The sequence below is a fragment of the Pelobates fuscus genome, chromosome 5 (assembly GCF_036172605.1).
Source record: "Pelobates fuscus isolate aPelFus1 chromosome 5, aPelFus1.pri, whole genome shotgun sequence".
Taxonomy (NCBI): Eukaryota; Metazoa; Chordata; class Amphibia; order Anura; family Pelobatidae; genus Pelobates; species Pelobates fuscus.
In genome coordinates, this window is record NC_086321.1 from 330,190,712 (window position 1) to 330,208,020 (window position 17,309).

Genomic DNA, 17,309 nt, shown 5'->3' on the forward strand with positions numbered 1-17,309 from the left:
TCCCCTTACGCGGCTTGTCTCCTGACTATTCTTTGTGTGCTTAGCCCGGCCACTCTAAGGTCCGGTACAGCACCTTTTCTGTGTGTGTGTTAGCGTGTTTGGTTCCCCGAAACGTGACACTAATATTCCTTATGTATTTTTTGAAAACTACAGAAATCAGAATAAATAAATAAAATAGATTGGAACACAGTGAACTATATGGACGCAGATTACATCAGGTTTATTTTGGTGATAGTGCTGCTTTCTGTTTCTGTTTCATATTTACCCACAAATCAGTTAAATGAATTCCCACAAAATGGCAGCAGACATCATGGACACAGAAAACCAAAATGGCTGCTTCCAGATATTGAGATCCAACAGTAGAAGAAAAAATTATAAATTAATACAAATAAAGACAAGTCGGAAGAAGGCCACTATAATCATAAAATGTGGCTGGCTAAAGAAGAGGAAAACCAAAAGAAAAAACATGAAAGGGCCACTTTAAGTCCAAACTTCGACCCAGCGATCTTTAAAGTGGATTTATTAAAAATGGACAAGAATCTCTCAATAAAGTCTGTCATCAAGACTTCAAGATCTAATAAGAACTTTTTTATTTAGTACCACAGACTTGCTACATGAACGTTCCATTGATTGATAATTAACCCAGAGATGAGGGCCAACAGTACAATTTCCGTATATATACAGTAAAACCACCTTTTAGATCACCTTGAGCGTGTGAGTGTTCAGAACACATGGTTGTCATGAGAATCTCTCTTTATTGTTGTATATATTAAGGTACCACAATAAAATTTAAGGATATACATTTGTCTGTGAGCACAGTTACGTCACACACACACACACATCCACAGGTAACACACCTTGCACTTTGGAAAAAACTGCACATGATGAAATTCCACCCCTGTACAAATCCCTTGTGTGTGCTGGCTCTGTTGTGGGCGTACCCCTAGGACAAAATATTCCAAAAGGGGTACAATGCTGGGATTCAACAGTGGAGCTCAACTATATATTTATTTATTTTTTGTTTGTTTTTTGTGGTGTTTGGATAATTTGATCAGGGGTAAATTTTACATGGCAACCACGTTGAAATGCATCACTTGTATTACTGCTTCTGAATTTTCATCCACCCAGAAAGGGTTAAGAGGTCAGCTTAGCCAAAAATAAAAGAAAAATAACTGTAGATAGCCTCCAGCCAACAGTAAGCTGGTATATCATTGTGGTTTGCCTAATAAATGGTTTTAATTAATGGCTGATGAGTTTGAAATACATGCAGAACCAGCCTTACATCAGATATCTTTAAAAATCTCCCCATTCCTTTGCATTCAAGTATATTTGTCTGTAAATATATATTTATATATATTTTTTGTATCCGCCATAGTTTGTCCAAATTATGACAACTTTAAATAAATATAACAAAAATAAAATATTTCCCTTCAATCCATATACAGTTATATTTTGATATAGCTGGTATAATTTTTTTCCTCCTAATTTTAACATGTTATGTGCATGGGTTAGCTGTCAAAAGGGAATGAATACATTGGACACCCTTGATAAGTTGCAATGTATTGCCAGCCCAGTAGGCCAATAATGGATCAGTATGAATAGCTAAAATGAGACTGTCAGTAGAAACTGATGCATAATTATGAGCAATGCTGATGAAGGCTGCCACCTCAACATTTTAGAATTAATCTTCTATATTGTATTTATAGGCTTCTATTAGCCCCTCTAAAGAATGCACAAAACCAGAAACGCTGCAGATGGATCCGATGACAAATATGGATACATCAAAGAAGACATGATGCCATTGAAGTTTCCTCCACAGGAGTTTAAGATGGAAGAGACTTGGAAGGAGGAAGCAAAGGCCAGCTCCTGTGAGGCTACCAGTGAGGCCCATCAACAGGGCGAAGTGGGGCACATAAATGGCCATGAGCAAGGTGGATACGACCAAAGCGCATCTGAGAGTTAGTCCCCAGGACTTCAGCCGCCCATCACCTCCGTAGCAGTTTGGGAAGAATGATCGGGTGCTCTCTTGGAAAAGAGACTTCTCAAGGACCTCCACAGCAGCAAAGAAGGGTAATGGATATGACAGCAGGGCTTTGGCTACCAAGAAAAGATTGACCACTGCCCTAATGGTGGAGGGAAGATTGTCTGTAATAACCTCTTTGGTTTCATCTGCCCAAGTTAGGTAAGCCACCAAGGCAAAGAGACCCTTGAGGATACAAGCGGCAATATGGGTCCAGTTCATCATGCAGTGGAATTCCTTTGGAGTTTGCATGTTCCCTTCCAGCGAGGGCAAGAAGATCTGGGAGGTGTAACTGAAGACAATTATGCCTATAGAGATGGGGAACTTCTTCACATCTATGTAGAATTTGACTTTGTCCCAAGCCCAGTCTCTTGCTCTTGACAGACAATAGGCAATTACCAGGACGTTAATAACGAAATGAGCTAAGGTGCAGAGCAAGCTGAACTTAGACACAGCTTTAAGGTTCTTGAGGAAAGCACATGGTAGGAGCACAGCAGTGGCGATGATGGACCAAGACTTCTGAGAAACTGGTAAGGTTGGGAAGCTGTTGTACATTAGGTTTCCACTGACCACTACATAGAGGATGCACGTCATGACCAGTTCAATGATCTGAGCCACATTGACAATCCTACCCCCAAGTTTTGGAAACCGTGGTGCACAGCAAGCATTAGCAATGTCCACATAAGAGTCTCTCACCCTCACTGTTTCACCATCTTCATTTTCTTCATAGAGGCAAGCGATGAGGATTTTCCCCGTGTAACAACAGACAACGGCAGCAAAAATTATGAGGAACAGTCCCAGGTATCCACCATGAAGAATGGCATAAGGTAATCCCAAAACAAACATTCCCTGCAAAACACAAACAGAATGAAAATGAGGCACCACAAATAATCGGGAAACATAAGCCTGGCTATAGTCAATCTACATTTCACTGGACTCATTTAGAATTTTAAAAGTTGAAGTCCAACAACAACATAGGTTGCTCATTGAGTAATTGCTAAGGTTTATGCAAACAAACAGTGATACTTTTGTAGATTTTCTGTCTATTAAGAAAAGTTGTCTAACTTTTGAAAAAATAAATAATTCAACAGATATGAGTTCTAGACCTTTTTTTATTTACTTGTATGGTTCCATGGAGTCTAGATTTATAACACACTATGTGCTTCCATTAGTTTCCTCTCATACTTTACTAGTTATTGAACATGATTAGATTAAGACTAAGAAACACTCCGAACACCATAACAACTTTTACTTATTGCATAGGTCATAATGGAAGGGGGTCACCATCTCCTGTCTCCCTGGAAACATTTGGTTATGACTGCAGTGACCTGCAAAACTGGTGCAGCTATTTGTCCTTTCAATGCTTGGTATCAGAGGAGAACATTGTACTTCCTCTGCACCCTACACAAATAATTACCTCCCCAATCAGACTCCTTCAAAATAACACACCTGAGAATAGAGCTGATATCAGCAAAGTGCCTCATCAGCTCAATCATCATATCCACTCATTCACTGTGATAAATGAAATTGCTAGCTACTTAATGGGACACTACAGTCACCAAAACAACAACACCTTATTGTATTTGTTCTGGTGAGTAGAATCATTCCCTTTAGGCTTTTTGCAGTAAACACAGTCTTTTCAGAGAAAAGGTAGTGCTTACATTACAGCCTATGGATATCTCCACTGGCCACTTCTCAAATGGCTGCTAGGGGTGCTTCCTGGGGCAGTGCTGCACAGAGTGACTGTCATTCCGTGTCTCTACCCTCTGCATGGAGACACTGAACTTTCCTCATAGAGATGCATTGATTAAATGCATCTCTATGAGGAGGTGCTAATTGGCCAGGGCGGTGTTTGGCTTTAGCTGGCCCTGCCCCTAGTCTGCCATTGTAACAGTCTCAGCCAATCCAATGCTTTCCTATGGTAAGGCATTGTGATTGGCTCAGAGAATCCCTTCTGCCCCTAATCAGCCAAGCAGGCAGATTAGGGGCAGAGCCAGCAGCAGACTGGAATAAAGGTGAGATGTTACTATATTTAGGGGCTAGGGAAGTGCGGGGGGCTAGATGGTGTTTTTAACATATTTGTGATCCTGATCCTATAGGGTTCCTTTAACTACATATTCCATAAATTCTGCTAGATTGGGGTTTATTAGATAAGTTTACACTCCAGTAAAAAGAACGAGAACCTTCTGATTGCAACGTCCTTGTCTGGGTATAGTTTATAGCAAGACCTGGAAAATTCTGGGTTTTAGAGATGAATATCATTTTTACTATTATTTTTTTTAGCATTACAAATATAATGCCTGAATAGTCATTTTAATGTTAAATTGTGATTGACTGAAGTCACCAGGAGGCTAAATAGAATGTATCTGTGGGGAATTACATACTTTATGCCAATTAACAGGTTTGTACAAGTAGCTCAAGTTGGAGAAGTTGCCCCCAAACTGGCAATTCCCTTCTCAAATCCCCGTCAGATCAGCCCATAGGCAGTGGCACACAGTCAGGGGTTCCTACTCTTTACAATCTTCTTATGCAGTGTGTACTTTCCCTGGTCGTCTGGTGGCTGTTATGGGGTGGTTGAGTGTATTTCCAGATACATATCTCTCTTACTGCTCTGGAGTTACCAGAAACTCATGGTTGTCCTGTAGCAAACATACATGCTCATTCTACTACAGGGTCCAAAGTCTCCCTCCCAAGGCAAACAAAAGGTGATTGACAGAGTGTCATGATATGTAAGTAGAGACTATATGACGAGGATGGACCTGGTCCTCACCTCCTTAATTCCTGGGTTTATGAATATATCCTGTAGATGCATTTTGTTCTATTCTGAATAAACCTTAATAATTTCTATTTATTTCTACTTTTACGACTTTTCTTAGTTTGCAATGATATATATACCAGCTCTTTAGGAACTTCTAGGTCTTTAAAGTATCGGATCTCTGATGCTGGTCACTCATGAAGCAATGCATTTATGTTTTGTCGGTTTTATCTTTTAGGTCACATGATAAGAATTACATTTTCAATTAAAGTGGCTCTACTTTTTTATTTCCTTTTGGCATATACAAAATCCCCCCTGAGCAGGTCCCATATTTGAGGTTTTTTTTTTTTTTTTTTTAATGATACATCTTTTTGAAGTTATACACAAGGAAACATATCCTTATGTATAAACTGCAGGTTGATAAAGGGTGGAGCTTTAGTCAAGCAACATGTTAACTTTGCTATTGACTTTGAAGCTCACTACTCACCTCACCCCAGTGTCACGTCATAGAGGTTGGGTGAAGAATGAGTTTACAGCCAGTGTCAATGAGTCATGTGAGTCATGTGATGACTCTCGCACCATGACCTCAGGAAGATGCCGGAGGTCCTCCACATGCATGGATGGTGTAATTCACGCATGCTCCTTGGGCATGCCATTGTCAAAGATGGTGGCTTGCAGGAAGCCTCAGTTGGACCAGCAGAACAGAAAAAAGTAAGCTGCTCCAATCCCAGAGCCAATAAAGGTTTGCAGGAATTAGGGAGTCTAGAGGGATGGATCAATAGGTTGGGGTTCAAGATGTGAGTTGATGACAAAGCCCATTCAATCATTTCTTTGGGTATTCAACTTCTTCAATTAAAATTTGTCTTTTTTCAATTAATAAAAAATGTTGTTGATATACAATCCACTTGGCATACCCACATCACAAGGATAAAGGAGATACCAAAGTTATAGTAATATAATAAAAAAAAATGGCTATCTTGTACTCATTTCTTTATTGTGACAAATGTGCTATATTTAAAGAGGATTCTGCTATCAAAATGCGGGTGTGAATTAGTGTGAATTTAAAGTACATTTTAAATTGTATATCAAAAAACTGAATAGGAAAATTTCTATCTAGCTTTGTTTTCAATTTAGCTTATTTTGCTTAAAATGCTGAATTCACTTTCAATTCCCAAGATTTGACATTGCATATGATCTTGATGAAGTGGCTGTAGGTGTAACAATGCAAGAAAATGCAGAAACACTCAAGCAGAATTAAAGATTTTTTTTAACTAGGCTATGTTTCTCAAGTCACTAAAAAAAAGTGTTTAGACTCCAAGTGTATAGCTACAGCTAAACAGGTCACCAAGGGTTTTTGCATCATGCTCCATATAATGAATTTTCATGTCTCCCAACATTGAAGGCATGAAATCAGGATGAGAGGGGGCATACGCAAGTCAACAGATAGCCACTAGAATCGTTCTGCGTTAGCCTTCCTTAATAACGACTGCTTGCTTGGTTTTAGTGACTTTACATCTGGTGTCTCTAAAACCAGGATAACAGAGAGGCCCCATTTCGGCAATAACAAGGAAAGATCTCTGACTTATCTTATAACCACTCTTTCTGAAGGTCATTTTATACCCAATTATAATATTTATTATTTCTATTGTGCAAATCTTCACAAATCACAATGTGTAACTTGACTATTGACTGAGCTGAAATTGAAATCAGTCAATAATCTAATTGCAGAGAAGGGGAAGCTAATTAATATTCAAAAACTGCACCCAGTAAGAGATGCCAATAAAAATAGTTAAGGTAAAATAGCCCTTATATTTCCACAACACTAAACCTTACATTATTTAAATAAATAACATAAAAGCACATTTTGATACATTATATTGTGCTAGACATGGACATTTGTTTCGATCTGGACTGCCTTTTGTCCAAGTTTGGGCCGAATGGGCGATGGGTTGAGCGATGGGTTGAATTCCCACCACTTTTGGTTCATGATTTTTTTTTCTGATTTGTTTCTAAATCGGGTTTTCGATACTGAAATTCTGTTTAGCCAAAACTCCATATGGACGAAATGTATTTATGAAAAAGTATTTTTGGAAAAACTGGATTGACTAAAACAAAATTTTTTTCTATGCACAATTTTACTGTGTATGTCTACGAAAACAAAATTTGGGCATCCACAAACATTTTTTTTTTTTTTTAAGAAAAATGGTTCAGTCTAACCAAATTTTCTCGCTGTACACAAGTCTATTAAATATACCAGATCAGCTTTAAGTGGTACGAAAATATGTATTTAATTTAATGCTAAAACACTCAAGGTTAAGTTGTATCCCTGTACCATACAGAATTTCCTGTAAATTTAAAGGGGCTTCTCATTTCCCAGATTTATTTTTTAATATGTGGATTGTTTATCCTTGTAAATAACATGTAAGCATTTGAGGGTTGTGAAAAATAAAATTAAAATCCATGGCCCTTTCTACTCCAACTGGATGCCTCCATCTTAGCTTCCCTGTCAATCATTGATATAGGCTATGCAGTTTGCATCTGGCAGTTACCATGGAGAAAGAGTACAGAGAAGAGAAGAATGAAACGATGTTCCCGTGCGTTCTCATTTGCATTTTTTGCCCTGACTGTGCCTGGATTTATCTGGATTGTGATGTCATTTGCTAATGCTTTAATATAAATTTTTTTTAAAAATAGATCTCGTGAAAAGAGGGCTAACACGAGAAATAGGTGATTTTCAATGTTTATTAAATGGCGTAATTTTTGGAGAAGGGGCAAGAGGAGAAAAGACACATTTGACCACTTCATACTAGACAAAAAAACTCCATAATTTCACACTTCTTCATGTAGATTTGTTATTTATTATCATTTATATAATGATATGCCTGGCAGATTATTTCTAAGCATACACTATTTCTGTAGAGACACATCAGATTACTTCTAAGTGAGTAAGTAATGGTATCCCATGTATTTTGGTCTTAAACACTTCAGGCACCATAACAACTTTATTGAAATTAGTTTATTATGGTGGAAGGAAGTCCCAGTGCCAGCTGACCTTTAGGGGTTAAACCATTACGAACAAACCCCATAATCTTCGAGTCACCACCTGACAAGAACTTCCTTTTCAGCTCAAGGCTCCAATCAGGAAGGTGCATATCTCTTTCACTTCATTTTGTAGGGAGCTTCTCATTGGCTGAGAGAGCCTCAGGAGATGCTGTCAACCAATCAGTGGTGCCCAGTCCAAGACTTCCTGAAGCCTCGAACTGACACGGAAGTGAGGTGCAAGACTAAAGTCTTTGGGTGAAAACCATTCATTAACGATTTAACCACGAAATGGAAACCAACGCCCGGGCCGTCCTTGCACCATAACAACTTAATTCTGATTAGGTTGTTATGGTGCCTGGAGTGTCCCTTTAAATTTGCCACTCCCTGGTGAACGCCCTAAAAAATTATTACTAACTCCCAACTAAAGCAGTTTGAATTCTCTATGGTAAAATCTAGGCAAACATAGCTGATCTGGGAGATTCTCCAAATCAACTACACTCACAGCTTGATTATTACAGCCTGAATTTTGCCATCTCTTTCAGCATGCTACAGATTGATTTTTAGAAAAATATTCATGTCCTCATTCATGGTCATTGCTATGATTGCCAGTAAGGTTTTTTTTTTTTTTTTACCATGGAGGATTTTTTTGTTTGTTTGTTTTTAAATCATAACTGATGTATTTTACTAAATTGAATAAAAAATGAAATGAATGTGCCATTATGGGTACATGAGTATATTTTGGCTGCATCAGTATGTATTGTGATTATTACTATTATTATTATTATTATTATTTATCAGTACTTTACATTGGGGCACTGTAGTGCTTTTTGAGCCCTAACCATCTTAAACCTTATATAGCATTAACATTTAACGCTAGCCACCAAAGTTATTCAAATCTCTGGTTATGTGGACAGTCCTAGCATGTTATTGGTACTGAAGGGGTTAATCCCACATCAGATAACCATCTCTCTATATTACATCAGCAGTGAAAGCTTCCCTTCGCTAAAATGAGGACCAGCATACAGATAATGCACAGTGTGCAGTGCTAGTTTCTGCCACTGGGGGGCGACAGTCAACAGAGAAATGATGATGCACTGAGTGATTATCATAATTCAGAAGTTGGGGTGTTAGGGGTCCTGAAATGAAACGCCATCTTGAAGGATCAGAGTTAATGCATGGGATGGATGGATGTGGATGTGGGTAGGTGGATGGTTGGGTCAGAATAAAATAAAAAAAAAACAGAGAAACGTTATGGGGAAATATATAGAAAACAAGTCTGTCCGTGTGTCTGTAATTGTGTGAATGTGTGTTTGTGTGGATGGGGGTGTAAGTGTGTTTTTGTATTTAGTGTGTGTGTCTGTGTGTTTATCCCTGTGTGTGACATTGTGTGTATTTGTATGAGTGTGAATGTGTATGACGTGTGTGTGTATGACGTGTGTGTGTGTGTGTGTGTGTGTGTGTGTGTGTGTGTGTGTGTGTGTGTGTGTGTACGTATTTTTGTTTTTGCTTTAGGGTAAGAAGGTGAGAATAAGAGAGATTGTAGAAAAAAAAAAAGACAAGTGAGAGACAAGAGTAAAAAAAAAAAATTAGAGGTGTGAGAGACAAAAAAAAAATGATGACAAAACAGACAGAGCACTGAATCTTCCAGAATGAGAATGGAATATAAATATTTATTTATACACACACACAAGTATATATATATAGAATATTATATTTTTTTTCGATTTTATTTGTTTGGGTCTAGACATTTTCAGTGGGATGCAGACTGATTATTGCATTCCTATACAGACTGTATGTTAAGGGCTATCTGTATAATCCCTACACAATGTACATTGCCATCCACAGGGACTGGGTCTATAGGGGATTCGTTTTACTAATATACAGGGGGTGTGATAATTAAATTAGTCGATTATTTCACATATTTAACACAACATCCTTTCGTTGCTCTCACTCATAGATTAAAATGAGGAATATATTCTTTTTTCACCCATTTTTTTATTTCCTTTCTTCCATATGTAACGATAAATTATATAAAAATATTGTTTTATGTGATTATATCGAGTACACTAAAGCCATAATACGTAGTTGCTAGTCAGAAATATATTTCTTTAGAAATATGTACAATATGTATTTTTACCGTTTTTGTATGTTTTGTGATAATAATTGATTGAGATTTATTCGACATTGACGAATTTCTAACTTATTTTTATAATTCCTTTTTTTTTGTAACGTGTATTTTTTATTTTAGAAATAAAATAAAATGTTTATCTAGATAGGATCTGATTTTGCTATAATATACATAAAACAGATCAATCTAGATTCTAGATAGATAGATAGATATACACACAGACATACAAAAAGGAGGCAGACAGAGTGAGTCGTTTTATCTATATATTAATAGTATTTTATTTATTTGTATTATTCATGTAGTAATAGTATATTTTTAATTCCTTGGGCCCCTGCAGTATGCTTTGATTAGCTCTAATCTTGGGGGTTCCTTTAAAACCATAAAACGTATTTATTGAAAATGGATAGAATGCTCTTGTGGAATGTTGGACACCTTGTGCTACATGAAAATCGGCCTACGAAGTCAGATATCTGTTTGACCTTGAAAAAAAGATGACCTCAAAACGGATCACAGTCTCCTGAGGGGAGTCTCTAAGATTCACTGAGCTTAAAATCTAATTATCCTCTGTTCATATCTACAAGGACCAGTAGAGCATGTATATCAATATGGAGAGGAGAAGATGGGGAGGTGAAGGTGACCATGAATGGTTAGAGTAAGAAGTCCTACCTGGATAGCATTGGTGACATTCCAGCCGGCTTCCCAAGCTGTGATTTTAGGTTTTCCAACAGAAGAAAGCTCAGAACAAAGTCCTTCTTCCTTAGAAGCAGAGGATGGGGGCCCCGAGCCATCTCTTTGGTAGTGGATGTCCCCTTCTGCTAGGGTGTCTCCAGCAGGCACCTCGGTCTTTAAGATGTCCATCTGTAGACCTTGTCGGTGCTCATAGTCCAGATCATCACAATGAGCGAAGCCAACTGCTTCTTCATTAGTGGCTGCTTGGAAGCCCATCCTGGCAAACATGCCACTCACCTTGGCCTGGGACTTATTCGATACCGAGGTTGCCACATTGGTCAATTTGCTCCTGATCATGGTAGCCATACTGGCTCTTTTTTCACCACCCAATATCTAAAAATAACAAGGTGTCCTCCTTGTTCTGCAGCCTCTGCCTTGATGAAGACTGTTACCTCCACTTGTTCAGACTGGATCTTCTCCACCCCCGACTCCCCCTAAGCATGACACCTTCTTGATATGTAATTAGAGCCTTTGAGGTGCCTCCATAGCGAGACCCAATACCTTCTTCTCATGCAGAAATGGAGATCAGTGGTGTAAGGAACCAGGTAAGGGAAAAGGATAAGTTGTGTTTAATTCCCTCAATGGCACTGCACTCCAATGCAGAGAATCCTATGGAGAAGGGAGTGGAAGAAAAAAATTACCCTTGGATTGAGCACCGACCAAACGTTCTACAGCTAGAACATTCATCTACCAAGACACGATTGGGGAGGCTCTGAATTCTGGTGGGGGGGAGAAGAAGGGGTGTCTGCTTGACTGCTGCATATCTGGAGGAGGGTCTAAAGTCTCAAAGTCTACCCCCTTCTGTCACCACACGCAGTACCCAAACCCAACCCTCCATCATATTCATTTAACATCCAATCCAAGCACCCATTAAGGCACCCACAGTCACCATTCCTCCACACCCTCATTGCCTGCAACATCATGGGTTATTTCACTCCTTCTACCCCCTCCCCCTAATTCTATCTTCTACAGACATATATCCAAATAAATTATTGGGATTTCTCCACACCAGAAAAAAACCAAAACTTTTAACCCTACATCATCACCTAAATCCGCTTCAATAACCCAATGGTTCACAACCTATTACAGTGTATATCTTCTGGTATTTTGTATAAATGTATCAGTGGAATCTATCGCATATACTAACATTACACCAAAAGAATGTACCCCAAAACCTCTTGTTATCCAATACATTACCCTTATCATCAAATCCCCTCCCATGAAACCAATATACACCATTTACAAGGTCTTATAACTATTTTCATGACTGTATCTATTTTATATTATTTTTTTAAAGCTCTATGTGTTGTTTCATTTTAGCATGAATGTGTAGGCTGTGAATGTAGCAAGACATTCTGCTGGGATAGACCATTCATTTCAATTCGCCAGGAGATCACTTGTAATTTGAACCAAAGGCTTAATTAATGGGGAATTTCTCTCAGTATCGACAACAAGACAAACACAGTTATTCACCTATTTACCTGTACATTGCATTAAATAGTATCGGTGTTGTCTTATTTAGGCAACAGAACACGTACACGTACACACATACACACACATACAAACCGCAAAAGCACAGACACACATACACGCAAAAACATGCACTCACGTACACACACACATACAAACCGCAAAAGCACAGACACACATACACGCAAAAACATACACTCACGTACACACACACATACAAACCGCAAAAGCACAGACACACATACACGCAAAAACATACACTCACATACACACACACACACATACAAACCGCAAAAGCACAGACACACACACACGTTTAGTGTTGTATCTTCCAGTTCAATAAAATGCTTGTTGTAGAAAACGACGTGCAATAATCTTTTTCTAAATATATTTTATTATATTTTATTTCTCATGTCCATTTAAGCACATTTGACTGGTAGAATTACTCTACTAATATTTTATATATTCTATATCCGACTAGATGGGAATATATTAAGAAATACGTTTTTCTACGGTTGGATCAAATTAATTTATGAGCGAATAAACTGGGATTTGGCTTAAAATTAAAAAAGAAAAATTGAAGGCAATTCGTTTTCGTGTATATATATATATATAAACAAAAAGATTTTTCAAATTTTTTTATTTTTATTTTTTAATTTATATAATCGGTGGGAATTTATATGTGTGTGTACAGGTATGTATTACATAAAAGGAGATAATTGATAAATATTGCGATTATTTTGTTATTATATTCTTAAACAATGATTGAATGACAAATTAAATAGTCATTTAAATGTTTGAATTTTAGAAACAAAATATATAATTTTGATAGGTCATACTTATTATTTCTTGTTATGTTTTATCATTATTTTCAATTCAATGGTTATTTTATTTTTAAAAAATAAATACATTTTCTGGATAATCCGAAGACTGGTTAATCCGTGCTTTCTTATCAATGTGTGAATTCTTTACCCCATTGTATGGGGAGCTGGGGGTATTTGGGGCTAGAAGGGGTCTGTATTTGGAGGCAGTGTTTGTGGTGTGTATAACGAGATATGACAAGCTCAGTCCCTTCTTTACAAATCACAAGCTTACATCTCATTGCACAAATAGGTCAACATTTGGCAGAAAATATCGTATTATTTGCTAGTTACGATGTTACCAAATGTAAGAACAATGTACATATTTATATTAAACGAATGTATTCATATAGTCTGTACAAACATCACCTGTTATATACCGCTTAGTAAAGAAAATGTATTATTTCATAATTATTTATAAATATTACACACATTTATATATAATTAATAATAATTATTATTTTTTTACAAGCTTAAATAGAAATATATGATATGTATGTTTTGATAGATAGGTAGATAGATAGATAGATAGACAGAGAGATAGACAGACAGACAGAAATACATACGGATAAATAGACAGAGAGACACATACATAGGTCGACAAATAGAAACTAGATAGATAGATAGATATATAGATAGATAGATAGATAGATAGATAGAGAAAGAGAGGGAGGATATAGATAGATGGAGAGAGAGAGAAAGAGAGAGAGAGAGAGAGACAGAGAGATAGACAGACATACAGATAAGTAGACAGAGAGACACATAAATAGGTCGACAAATAGAAACTAGATAGATAGATAGATAGATAGATAGAGAAAGAGAGGGAGGAATAGATAGAGAGAGAGAGAGAGAGAGAGATAGACAGACATACAGATAAATAGACATAGAGACACATAAATAGTTCGACAAATAGAAACTAGATAGATAGATAGATAGATAGAGAGAGAAAGAGAGGGAGGAAATAGATAGAAAGAAAGAGAGAGAGACAGACAGACAGACAGATATAGATAGATAGATAGATAGATAGATAGATAGAGAAAGAGAGGCAGGAATATATAGAAAGATAGATAGATAGAGAAAGAGAGGGAGGAATAGATAGATAGATAGATCGATAGATAGAGAAAGAGAGGGAGGAATATATAGATAGATAGATAGATAGATAGATAGATAGATAGAGAAAGAGAGGGAGGAATAGATAGATAGATAGATAGATAGAGAAAGAGAGGGAGGAATAGATAGATAGATAGAGAGATAGAATATATACCAATATAAAATATATGCATAGTATCTGTTGGTGTATGCTGGTGTAGAATGAATGATATAATACTACGTATATGATTTGGAGGTAGTCAGGATGTGTCTCTGTTTGACATTTTGTAGGTGTGACCTCCCTTAATAATCTATTAGAGGATCACTCCCCAGCAGAGAGCCCCCTGCCCTGTGTATGAGGGCAATGCCCCAGGGGCACTTTATTCTTACCATGATCTCTTTGTTGTCCTTATTGTCCCCTGTGTGTCAGCGAGCTGTTATTTAATATTAATCTCATGTTGTATAGGATTTTGATATTCTGTAATCTCCAAGGTGGGTACATGTGTTTCCTTACATGTGTTTCCTTACATGTGTTTCCTTACATGTGTTTGTTTGTAATTGATGTGCATTTATGTATGTGCATTCGTGTGTGCTTATGTCTGTAAATGTAAACATGTATGTGTGTGTGTGTGTGTGTGTGTGTGTGTGTGCATGCTTGCGTTTGGTGTGTACATTGTGTATATATGTGTGGATGTGTTGAGATGCATTGTTAAGCTTCTGCGGAATAGTAGGCAATAATTTAAAGTACTACACATGATTATTTTTAAACAGACCAAACGATCATCGAAAGACTGTAATGCATGTGACCATGTGCATTACAGTCTTTTTATGATCGTTTGGTCTGTTAGACACACAGTAGCAAAAATAAATAAAATAACATATTTAAAAAATAAGCAACAGTTTAAACACACACAATATATTATATTACACACATACAGGGATTTTGGACAGGAATTTGGCACAGTATGGGTTAATTCTACTCCCAATCTGTAAGGGATAATTCTACCCCTATTCAGTAAGAGTTTAATTCTACCCCAATAAGTAATGATTAATCTAACTACCAATCAGTAAGGGTAATTATATTTCCAATCAGTAATGGTTAATTCTACTCCCAGTCAGTAAGAGTTAATTCTACTCCCAATTAGTAAGGGTTAATTCTACTCCCAATCAATAAGGGTTAATTCTAATCCCAGTCAGTAAGGGTTAATTCTACCCCCAGTCAGTAAGGGTTAATTTTACTCCCAGTCAGTAAGGGTTAATTATACCCCCAGTCAGTAACGGTTAATTTAGCTGCAAGTCAGTAAGGGTTAATTCTACTCCCAGTCAGTAAGAGTAAATTCTACTCACAATTAGTAAGGGTTAATTAAACTCCCAATCAGTAAGGGTTAATTCTACTCCCAGTCAGTAAGGGTTAATTCTACTCCCAATCAGTAAGGGTTTATTCTACTCTCAGTCAGTAAGGGTTAATTCTACTCCCAATCAGTAAGGGTTAATTCTACTCCCAGTCAGTATGGGTTAATTCTACTTCCAATCAGTAAGGGTTAATTCTACTGTCAGTCAGTAAGGGTTAATTCTACTCCCAATCAGTAAGGGTTATTATACTCCCAGTCAGTAAGGGTTAATTCTACTCCCAATCAGTAAGGGTTAATTCTACTCCCAGTTAGTATGGGTTAATTCTACTTCCAATCAGTAAGGGTTAATTCTACTGTCAGTCAGTAAGGGTTAATTCTACTCCCAATCAGTAAGGGTTAATTCTACTCCCAATCAGTAAGGGTTATTATACTCCCAGTCAGTAAGGGTTAATTCTACTCCCAATCTGCTGCTCTCTGATACTATGTGTCCAGTTTGCAAGGAGGTAACTCGTTCTGAGAAATAGAGATATTATGACTGCTTCCTCCTATGAAGATCCTTAGCAGGTACGTGATTAAACAATACTTTTTGTTTAATCAGGGAAAATGGGAAATTAATGTATTTATTCATGTTAGGCCATGTGATGAGGTTACTGGTTTTCAGTGCTGGGTGGGTCTGTGTGAGGAGGATGGTTAATAGGGAATAGAGGGAGTGAGAGAAATAGAGAATGAGACAGAAAGAGAAGGAATACTCAGACACAGACAGCCTGAGAGAGAGAGAGAGCGAGAGAGAGAGGGCGAGAGAGAGAGTGAGAGAGAGTGAGATATTAAAGGACAAGGGAACAAGTAAAGAGAGAGACTGAGGGAGGGTGTGAGAAAGAGACAGATGTCAATAATTCTGGAAGTAAAAGAAGACAGGCAGACAGGCAACAAAACCACAAGGGAAGGAAAATAAAGAAAGCCCAAACATCACATAAATAATGTGAGTAATACAGGGGAGAAAGCCAGAATGTGAGAGACAGAAATAAATAAAGATAGAAAAGGAAGGAACGTACAGATATTAATAGAGAAAGCAAACGGGGTGGGGGGGGGGGGGGGAGAAAAAGGAATGGGGAAAACTGGGATAGGGTGGGAGAAGGTGCAGGAACACAGGCACAAGAGTAAGGAAGAGAGAGTGAGAGAAAGAAAGACAGAGAAAGAAAGAGAGGGAGAGAGAGAGAGAGAAAGAAAGAAAGAAAGAAAGAAAGAGAGGGAGAGAGAAAAAACGAGAGAGAAAGAAAGAGAGGGAGGGAGAGAGAGAGAGAGAGAGAAAGAACGAGAGAGAAAGAAAAAGAGAGAGAAGGAAAGAGAAAGAAAGAGAGGAATCTAGATAGATCGATGGATAAAGTGATTTGCAGAGAGAAATAAATGAGAACCATAGAAAGACTTACAGATAGCAGACTTGGTGAATGAGAGGAATGGATAAATGAGATTTACCGAGCTGCTCTCCTGTCCATGGCTGCACTCAGTATCCTGACAGTGTGCTCAGAGCTCTGCTGCTGCCCGAAAGCCTCCATAATGCACTCTGTCTCTGTCCCAGTCCTGAAACATTATATACACAGAGCAGGGCAGGTGCAACGTGGTGCCAGGGCAACACCTCCCCCAAACACAGCCCTTTATAGCAGTATCCCAGCATCCCACTGCTAGATCTGGTACCCTATCCATCATCACCAGCCATATATACTGCCTTATTAATACTATATACTGCCTTATCAATACCATATACTGCCTTATTAATACCATATACTGCCTTATCAATACCATATACTGCCTTATCAATACCATATACTGCCTTATTAATACTATATACTGCCTTATCAACACCATA

The 17,309-nt window shown here is 37.7% G+C and overlaps 1 protein-coding gene across 3 annotated transcripts; it reads right to left on the reverse strand.

The window, feature by feature from the left end:
- Window positions 1-735: 735 nt before the first annotated feature.
- Window positions 736-17,017, reverse strand: SLC32A1 (solute carrier family 32 member 1). Of its 3 annotated transcripts, none has more exons than XM_063455699.1 (3): window positions 16,919-17,017; window positions 10,612-11,283; window positions 736-2,869 (listed from the first exon to the last, which is right to left on the reverse strand). In XM_063455699.1, the coding sequence occupies exons 2-3, from the start codon at window positions 10,978-10,980 to the stop codon at window positions 1,682-1,684; spliced, it is 1,557 nt and encodes a 518-aa protein (XP_063311769.1). In that variant the 5' UTR covers window positions 10,981-11,283; window positions 16,919-17,017; the 3' UTR covers window positions 736-1,681. The 3 variants fall into 3 exon arrangements, with proteins under 3 accessions (XP_063311769.1, XP_063311770.1, XP_063311767.1); XM_063455700.1 differs by having other exon boundaries at window positions 16,873-17,017; XM_063455697.1 differs by lacking the exon at window positions 16,919-17,017 and having other exon boundaries at window positions 10,612-11,455.
- Window positions 17,018-17,309: the final 292 nt, after the last annotated feature.